The sequence below is a fragment of the Porites lutea genome, chromosome 6, assembly GCF_958299795.1.
Source record: "Porites lutea chromosome 6, jaPorLute2.1, whole genome shotgun sequence".
Lineage (NCBI taxonomy): Eukaryota > Metazoa > Cnidaria > Anthozoa > Scleractinia > Poritidae > Porites > Porites lutea.
This window is the reverse complement of record NC_133206.1, coordinates 14,976,552-14,986,292: the sequence shown is the minus strand read 5'-3', so window position 1 is coordinate 14,986,292 and position 9,741 is coordinate 14,976,552. Positions and strand designations below refer to the sequence as shown.

The window sequence follows — 9,741 nt, the reverse complement described above, 5'->3', positions numbered from 1 at the left end:
AACAGTAAACTGATCCTTACGGCAGAAGGGGTGATAGGAAAAAACAAAGAAAGAAAACAAAAACAAAATGGTGAATTGTGCAAATGTAATTAACCATTTTATTTTTGTTTTCTTTCTATATTTTTTCCTATCACCCCTTCTGCCCCGAAGATTAGTTTACTGTTTTCGTTTTGGAGAGTTTACTGATCAGGTCTAGTATAAGATCCGACTGACCCTCAGTTTGTAGCCTGCGGGGCCGGCGTTTTAAAAGGGAAGGGAAAGGGAGTTTTGGGCCCCTCGCGTTTCTAGCGCAAACTCCCTTTCTCTTCCCTTTCAAACGCCTGCCACGCAGGCTACTCAGTTTGTCGTGCAGATCGCAAGTGTTTCTAGTCACGTCAATCATCACACGTGCCGTGACTAAATCGGCTTTCTTCGTTTCCTTCCGAACTGCTTCGAAAATTCCTGAGTGTTTTCCGAAGATAAATGGTTCCTAGTCCTCCGCAGCTCGGCTACCAATCAGTGCAAAAAATAAAATGGAAGTGGCTATTGGTACAGGTTCCTTGAGCAGGGAAATGTACTCTTCTTTCACTCTGGCACATAGTGTCCGAGTACTAGATATCATGAACAAACACCGAAAGGACTGTCTTAAACTCTGCGACGTTGTTCTCAAAATCGGAGACGAGCATATTCCGACACATAGAGCCGTCTTGGCAGCCTGCAGCCCGTACTTTTACGCCATGTTTACAAGTGATTTAGTGGAGAGCCGGCAAAAAGTTGTCACCATGAAAGACATAGACGCAAATGTAGTACAACAGCTGGTAGATTTTGCTTACACAGGAAAGGTAGAAGTCAACGTAGAAAACGTACAGTCCATTCTCGCGACTGCTTGTTGGGTACAGTTTCATGAAGTTCGAGAACTTTGTTGTCAGTTTCTAGAAACCCAGCTGGATCCTTCCAATTGCTTGGGCATCAGAAAGTTTACTGAGGCACATGGTTGCGTGAATTTTCTTAAGGTGGTGGATAATTTTGTCCTTGAAAACTTCAGGGAAGTAATGAAGTCTGAAGAGTACGCCTTGCTTCCTTGTGAGTTGCTGATCAAAGTGATTTCAAGTGATGACCTGAATATTATTGCCGAAGAGGAAGTATATGAGGCCGTGATGTCTTGGGTGAATCACGACTTAAACAACCGTGTAAAACAACTTCCAAGCCTAATACAATTCGTCCGTATGCCTCTGATGTCTAAACATTATCTTTTAAACAGAGTAGATCCAGACAAATTGATAAGATCGGACATGAAGTGCAGAGATCTGTTGGATGAAGCAAAAAACTTCCACCTTTTGCCCGAGCAAAGAGCGCAGTTTAGAACTGATCGTATGAAACCTCGGAAGTCAATGGTCGGGACTTTATACGCTGTTGGTGGAAAAGAAGCGGGGGAAACTATTTCTAATACAGTGGAGTGTTACAGGTATTGAGTTGACGATTATTTGACCCACTAGTGTTCATAAGTAAACCTCATGTTTTTGTCCTTTGACACAGAGCTGTTGACGTGTAGGGAATATGCTACCCATCATGAAGTCCGTTGGACGTTTTCTAAGCACAAAACTTCATATATCTGTCAGATTCAATAATTCAGTGCAACTTGACGCTACACTCAAGTTATTTTAAAGATCAAATATTTGAACAAACTCATATTTGCGAATTCCTCTAAGTAATTCATCAGAGTACATCGATACAAAAATTGCCTGTCAGGAATGTGTTAAGAGGTTAAGTGAACACGGTTGTTTTGACTCGCATTTCGACTCCCACGATGGTGATCCTTTAATTTTAAATGATTTTTAATGGGATCAAAGCATTCTTGCTTGTTTTCTTCGACATTAAAAATTGTGAATTTGTATCTTAACCAAACCAATGTCCCTTCAATGCGTAGGCTGAATTGGTACGACAGCAAAGTATTTTTACACAAGACGCTACGGAGCGTACACTTCGGCGTTGTGGTTGAGGAACTAATTAAATGAAAATGTGGAGGAATAGTAAGAAATCAAATATGGTAAGCATAAGGTGTTAATTTGTGACATTATGGGATTTGTCAGGATATTCTAAAAAGAGCAACATCCAAGAGGCCTACTTGCCAAAAACTAGGATTTCAGGACAAATTGTCTCCGAGATATTAGCCCAGTTATGCTCTGATGACTCCATACAAATCCTTCTAAAAAAACAATTCTCTATTTTTCTTAGTACATCAGGCTTCAAAAACAGCATAGCAGTTTCATGTACTGATTAAAGATATGTAAGGCATGGGTAAGGAGTCAGGGGCACCCAACGACAATTTTTGGAAAATATCTGTTCGGAAGACGATTTGAGATCTATAATTTTTGGAACATTTTTTCCAAAATTTCTTGCTTGTCTTCCTCTCCTAGGATTTTCGAACATCTAAAAAATGGTATAATTGCCCATTTTTAAGCGATTTTTACCCTAAAAGGGTCACCTACAATTTTCGGGAGCCTTTTTTCTGGCTGAAATTTTTTAAAAGGTAAGTTTTGATCCCTATAATTTTCGAATCACTAGACTTTCAGCTGGGAAATCCAAACAGATGAAAAATTTTAGGGGATAAAAATATGCCTATATCTACCGTTTTAATACTAAAATACGTTTAACAATGCTATATTTAAGTGGTTTTGAACTATATTCTCGTTGGGTGCCCCTGAGGAGTCAATTACGTTACGAGTTCGAATGTTTTGAGGATAATTATTCACTGACTATCAGCACGCAGGGATGTCGGATTAACACAAGGAAGTTTAACACCAAAGGAACATAGCCTTTACAGAGCTTTAAAACACAGCATCCACCAACACAAACTTGACTTGAACTTTGAGTAAAACTAAACAGCCTCTGCCAATAATAACAAACTGTCACTTGAACTTCAGATATCTTACGGCTTCCGCGAACTTGTAAACACAGACCCTGAAAATCGACCTTCGTCTCACTTGAATAAACACAGCAGTCCAGCTCGTGGGAAAAAACTTAGTTCATCAAAAGAACTCGCTTGGAACTTGTATACCGTTTAACATTAGGTTCTAGAAAATACTAAACAGGCGAATAGTAGTAGCTTTTCGACATATTTTATGATTTCAGTAACTGATGCAAATCTGCTGACTCATGCTGAAATGTAAACATGCCCTAATTAATTATTCATGGATAATCCAAAAACATAGAGAACGTTCGAGAAAGTCACTCAACGCATGAAAGCAAATATTTTACTATGTAACACTCAACAAAGACAAAATGTCTTTGTGCAGCATTTTGAAACTTTAAATTCATCATAAAACAGTTCGAAAGGAGGGCTCACTCATGAAATGTTTTTCAAGACTCGAAGAGAAATTTCGTGTCTCTGCGTGGCCACAAAATATCCTCTATTTATTCCTCAAGTAATTAAAGACCAAACTCGAAGTGATCTCAAGATATCGTGAAGTAGTCCGGTCTCATTTCGTGAAATAGTTGAAACAAGCCGAAAAGTCACGAACTTACACACCCAATCTTGTCCCGAAACTAGTGCATCATTTCATAACTATTTTTCATTTCCCAAACTACCTTGGGTCGCAGTAGCGCAATCGGCTAATCCCTCAACTTAAGAGTCTCCTCTGATCTGACGGGTCACACAGGTGAGTCAGTTCAAACCCTGGGAAAGCCAAAATAATAATTCTTTCTTCTTCGAAAAAGTTAAAGAATAAATCAAAGAAATCGAAGTGATCTCGAGATATCTCGAACAAATAGCCGAATAGAACCGAAAACCTACAGACTTTGCTTGCCCAATCTTGTCAAAAAAATACAACTTTGATACATTCCTGAGTGTCGTGAATCCTTTACTTCGCGCTCCGCCAAAGTAAAAATTATTTCTTATTGGTTACTCCTCAAAACGGATAATGGGGGCATCTTTATGACACATTCATACATCTGGGTGGGAATATTCTAAACCTAGCAGGGGGCGGGGTACTCCGGATTGGGATGATGAAAGGACTTTTTGGGGTAGGAAATTTTGGCAAATATTTTTGTGGGTGGCTTGATTTTTGTAGGGATGTTTTAAGGTATTCAAAACAATCTGAAGATCTGTTGTAGTGCACCAGTGCATTCTGGCCGCATAGTTCTGCAAATATCAAGTACAGCTGAAAAAAGTATGACGTTATATCAGTTAATGCTTTTTGGAAATTTTTAAGGCTCAGAAATTTGGCATGGGACTTTATTCAGGTTAATTTTTGATCCAGGTTTTTTGGGAGGGTTTTGATTTTTGTCCCCATTCGATCATGTTGTGCTTAATTTTTTATGTCAAGTAACTTTTCCTTTCTCTTTTGTAATTAGGTATGGTAGTGTATGCTAATGAAGTTGAACTAAAAGAAAAAGAAAAATTACCTGAGATAAAAAATTAGCTACAACAATCATCCCCATCACTTGAAATCCGGAGCACCCCACCTCCCGGATTCTAAAATAGTGAAGGGATAAATTTTGTCTTACTAAGTGTAAACTGGTTAGATTCTTTTGTCCAATCATGAAAGTCAGAGAGTACCTCTTCCATGCCCGACAAACTGTTTGTTGTTGTCTCTCATGATCAGTCTCCAAAGCAACATTTGGCAACCTGCTGCATCACTCAATGTCCCCAGACAACAGCTTGGTACAGGCAGTCTGGGAGGTCGTCTCTTTGCTGTAGGCGGCTCGGATGGTTACTCGCGTTTGAGCACAGTTGAGTGCTTTTCACCTGAGGCAAACAGATGGATGTATGTCAAGTCACTCAATACAAGTCGATCAGGAGTTGGTGTGGGTGTCCTTGGTGAAGCAATGTATGCCATGGGTGGTTATGATGGACGGTCATGTTTAAAAACTGTGGAAAGATATGATCCTCTAGTGGATATTTGGAGTTTTGTTGCACCCACAAATGTGACCCGCAGCTTTCCTGGTACGTGATTGACTACTAGTTATGTTGTATTTTTCTCAATGTCTAAAAATACTCTTTTACTAAAACTCTGTTCACTATAGATCGTTTTCACTCACATGGTCAGCAGCTATGCAAATTTCTTTGAACGAAGGAAAGTTTTCACTTGAGAAAAGAGTTCAGTCCCCACTGGTACACCAATATACCAATATGGCCACCTTTTTGTCAAAAAATTCCCCCAAGAACTTAGGGAAGGTCAGGCAGTTTTGATGGAAAACACCATTTCTGTTTAGAATTGTTTATTCAAGGGCACAGAAAATTGCAAATTATGGTATGTTGGCTCTGTAAGTGGGCAAGATGGGGCAAATCCTAAGTTGCCATTGGCTACCTGAACAGGCAAGATAGGCCTATCATGCTCCCTTAGTGTTACCTGCTTTGCCCGGCAGGAAAAGATATTGTTTTAGTCATTTAATAAAATCCTAAAATTTATCAAGCTTGTTTGGTCAAGATGACTACATATTGGCCTCATTCTTTTTGCTGTTTTTTTGCCCTTTTTGTCAGAGGGGCTTAAGGGATTGTGGGAAATGTGTGGTGTAGAGCTACACTGTAAATTGGAATGTATGGTACAGAATGAAACACAAGAACATATAACTAGAATGAAAAGTGTTCCTAGATTCTGTGGGAATTTAAAATACAACACTTTTGTTCTAAATCAGTCTTACGGCTTTCCATGTTGCCTTGATGCGCAGGATACCACTGACTGCCATCATGTGAAAAAGTGACTCACAACTTCACCAACGCAGAACCACAGTTTCTTTTGAATTATAACTAATTCAACTTTATTCACTCAGCTTTGTTAATATTATGGTATTATTAATAATTTTTGTTTTTACACAGGCGTGGCAGAGCTTGGAGATCGCATCTTTGTAATCGGTGGTAATGATGGAGTGTCATTTTTAAATTCAATTGAATGCTATGACCCACATACCAATCGATGGACTCAGCTTGCTCCTATGAGTCGGCCTAGGGCAGGAATAGGTGCAGCGGCTCTGGATGGTCGCATTTATGCTATTGGGGGCTTTGATGGTGCCCAGAGACTTGATATAGTGGAAATGTATGAGCCTCGTATGAATGCATGGCAAGAAGCTGCATCATTGAACTCGTGTCGCGATGGTGTTTGTGTTATGACTTATGGCTGTTGGGTTTATGCCGTGGGTGGAATAGATGGACCATCATATCTTAATACTGTGGAGGCTTACGACCCAAGAACTGACCAATGGGAGGAGGTCGTTCCCATGACAAGATGTCGAGCAGCTGCTGGAGTAGCAGTGTTGAAAAATGCTCATTGAAGTAAAATTGATCATGGTATTGAACTTCAGACTCAATTCAAGTTGTCAGGGTGCAAAGCAATTTTCTGCTGATCACAGAAAAAAAAATCAAAGTAGTTTATTTGATCATTCATGATACATGAAGGCAATCTGGGGAACCCTGGCTTTTTTGTTATTAATTTTACTGATACCTTAAAGTTATTATAGCCAAATTTGTTGTATTGTGCTGCGTGTTTGCAAACTTCGAATAGGTTTTTCTGTTCTGTCAATCATTTGAGTGGGGGTGGAGTTAATGCAAATCACAATGCAATGCACTCGCCCAGCTTGGCCTGCAAAAACAAAATTGAGAATGACCCCTAAAATGCTCAAGAATAGCAAAGAAATCGCGATGATAAGTGGAATTTTTGTTGAGGGCAGGAGGCAGTCATTGCTTTATTCTTGCAAGAGGCAAGAATAAGAAACATCATAAAAAGCTTTGAAGAAAACTAGTTGTCATTGCCCGAAACAGGGTGATGACGAGCAGCGAACCTTGAAACACAGAAATAAACAAAGTGGATCAAAATGCACCAATCACAAGTAAACATGTGTTTCCTAAGAGGTCCGCTAAGATGATTGACAAAACAGAAAAACCCAAACTTCCTTCGAAGTTTGCAAATCGCACAGCGCGATACAATGAATTTCACTATAATGCCAAGTTATAAGCCCCAATTATTTAAGCCCCTGACATATTTTCTTGTTTATACACTAGATTACAGCTCCAACAGGAGTAAAATGAATAAATTTTTCAGGATGCATACCCCTGACTCCACTTAGAGCATGTAGGGCTTGAGTTTTTGGAAAATGGTTGTGCTATTTTTCCTGGATCTATGCTGAGCAGTTACACAACTGTTCAATGCTTTGAAGACTGAAAAAAAACTTCTTTTGAAATTTTCAAATCTTTCAGGAAGGAATGCGTATGTATTTAATACATTATTTTAAGAAAATGCTATACATAGTTTAGTTTTAATCTCAGGTTAGTTAAAATGCTGGGTAAAAAGATTTTTTGAGAAATGTTCAAATCACTCTAGTAAAAAAATATGGTTATTTAATCTACTCTTAAATTTTGCGAAAACTTTTACATTGTTCAGTTTTAATAGCAGGTTTGTTAAATTGCTGACTGAAGACAATTTTTTGGGAAATTTTCAACTCATTTAAGATCAAATTAATATTAATATTTAGAGTATTAAATGATGACAATAAGGAAGATGATATCATGAATAATAAATAAGTAGGACTGCGTAACTGATAAAACATGAACTGAGAGTTTGTGATTGTTGAAAAGTCCTAGCAAGTAAACACAGTCAAACTTCTGCTAGGTGATCACCCAAAGTGTGAAGACTTGGTGGTCGCTTACGAGAAAAGAACCACAGGGGTCTCTTCCGAGAATATGTATGGACACATCTGCTTTAGGGAAGATAATTTACTCTATGCAATTTCCAAGTCATGATATGTGCAGTTTCATGATGTTATTAAAATTCTTTGTATATATTATTTTCCAAGCAGCATAACTTACATGCAGTGATTATAAGAGATAAGATAATTCGTCAAGTGATTGCTTACATAGAGGATATTACATGGTGCCGCGAAGGTATGAATTTTATTTTTGAGTGGCAAAACAATATTTTACAAACGAGCGTAGCAAGTGAGTAAAATATTGTTTTTGCCATGAGAAAATAAAATTCATATCTTCAAGCCGCCGTGTAATATTCTTTTTATTATATAGACAAAAAGACATCGATAAAAATAAGAGGATAGGAATAAGAGGTGGTCATTTACAAGACATTCCAACTGTAAGGCTTTGACTGGGAACTGAGTTTTGCTGTTTTGGATAGTTGGTCAGTTAAGGGAAGTGGTGGCTCACGAGAGGTAGATGCACATGGAGGTTCGACTGTAGCACTAAGCTTAAGTTCTACCAAAGAGGTTTCAGTTGAGTGGTTGACAAACACCATTATTTCCTCCATAAATTCAAAAGTTAGAGTAAAAAATAATCTCACCACGAGTGAAGGGTTAGTGCCCTTTGTCTTTTCTTTAAGAATTATTTATGAGGCAGTTTTTGATGACTTTTGTCAAATAATTTTGTAAACAAGAACCAGTAAAGAACTCTGGAAACCATTTCTTCTCCAAGTGCCCATGTATTTATCAATGGAATGTGAAATGAATTTTTTCGCTTCTAACAACAGAAAAGTGGCAAACAACTCACTAAGTTAGGAAATCCTCAATCTATTCTTCATCAAATATACTTCAATAGTATTATTAGTAGGGAAATGAATGTGCAGGTTAGAAAGGGGTGGCTAGGGTAAACTTATTAAAGTTTTTATTTAATCTACTTTTGGTAAAGTCTGTTTACTGGTCAATATAATTATCATGAAATAATATGAAACTGGCCAAATAAAATGAAGAAATTTATATTTGTAAGTATTCTTCAATTATAGTAAATAAATTACATATTGGAAATGATAATGTATGAAAAGGCATTCATCATGAATTCTTTTTATGCTGCAGTATTAGCTCGTGCAGAACAGATTTGGGAAGAAAGTACAAGCTGGACAATCCTTCTCTAATTGCTGCTTATCTGTTATAGGTAGATACCAGTGCAGCAATGTCAGAATGATGACCTATTGTGTTCTTGTGTTGATTCTAACATAATATACATGTAATAGAATGTACACGCTTAATCTTGGCTCATATTCACAATTCCATCTCTTCATCACTGGTACTGTTGTCTTGTTGAGTTGACAGTGAGGCAGAGAAGCTCACTGGATGGCACGTGAGTGTCCTCAGATTCAACAGTACACAGGTCTTTGTATTGGAAAAGGTAGGTACTGTTATCAGCAGTATTTTCTGGCCATTTTCCCCTACACAACAAACAAAGAATGGAATTTATCAACATCATTACCTTATCATCCTATAAAGGGGTAGCCTCCTCAGAATTTTTAGGGCTTCATCACACTTTCCTCCCCAGCGCTTAAGGCTTTGTCACAAATTCACACTTGACAAAGCCCTAAGAACATCTGCGTATGAGGCTAATAAAGTCAGAGAGTGGCTGCAACAAGGCAGCAAACTGTTGCCCTTTAAACCTACAAACATAAGAACCATGATTATGTTTAAGCTGCTCGTATTATAGTAAAATGAAAGACTGACAAGGGGACTTTACCTTGAATAGTTTTACTTTGGTACTTAGGCTGATTTCCAACAAAGCACACATGTGGGCATTTGTCCAGAATAAAGGGATCCTTTTCATAATAGGGATAACAACCTGAACAATTGAAATAGCAATTGTTAGCAAAACCAGATAGCCATGTTTAAGGCAGATACACTGCAGATGTGCTAATGAGGGCCAGCAACAGGCCAGTTTCGAGTTATTAAAATTCCTACTTGACCCCAAAGCTGAGGGGCATAAAACAAAAGAAATTGCATTGAGATTCAGGGATAAATAATTCATTTCTTTTGTTTTAAATGCCCCTCATGATCAGC

The 9,741-nt window shown here is 38.1% G+C and overlaps 2 protein-coding genes across 2 annotated transcripts in view; one reads left to right on the top strand and one right to left on the bottom strand.

The window, feature by feature from the left end:
* Window positions 1–498: 498 nt before the first annotated feature.
* On the top strand, window positions 499–8,560 carry LOC140940122 (kelch-like protein 20). Its single transcript, XM_073389015.1, has 3 exons — window positions 499–1,444; window positions 4,584–4,924; window positions 5,798–8,560. The coding sequence occupies exons 1-3, from the start codon at window positions 513–515 to the stop codon at window positions 6,247–6,249; spliced, it is 1,725 nt and encodes a 574-aa protein (XP_073245116.1). The 5' UTR covers window positions 499–512; the 3' UTR covers window positions 6,250–8,560.
* Window positions 8,561–8,656: 96 nt separating this feature from the next.
* The window catches only part of LOC140940123 (DNA polymerase delta subunit 2-like), a 10,247-nt gene continuing 9,162 nt past the window's right edge, over window positions 8,657–9,741 (bottom strand). Inside the window, exons 10-11 of the mRNA XM_073389016.1 lie at window positions 9,422–9,523; window positions 8,657–9,122 (exon numbers count right to left, since the gene is read on the bottom strand). Coding sequence (XP_073245117.1) covers window positions 8,956–9,122; window positions 9,422–9,523 — 269 coding nt within the window. The 3' untranslated portion in view covers window positions 8,657–8,955. The remainder of the gene's footprint in view (window positions 9,123–9,421; window positions 9,524–9,741) is intronic.

Coding starts and splice junctions, on each gene's coding strand:
- LOC140940122 (XM_073389015.1), top strand. CDS start 513: ATGGAAGTGGCTATTGGTACAGGTTCCTTGAGCAGGGAAATGTACTCT. Junction 1,445..4,583: donor AATACAGTGGAGTGTTACAG/GTATTGAGTTGA, acceptor TCTCATGATCAG/TCTCCAAAGCAACATTTGGC. Junction 4,925..5,797: donor TGTGACCCGCAGCTTTCCTG/GTACGTGATTGA, acceptor GTTTTTACACAG/GCGTGGCAGAGCTTGGAGAT.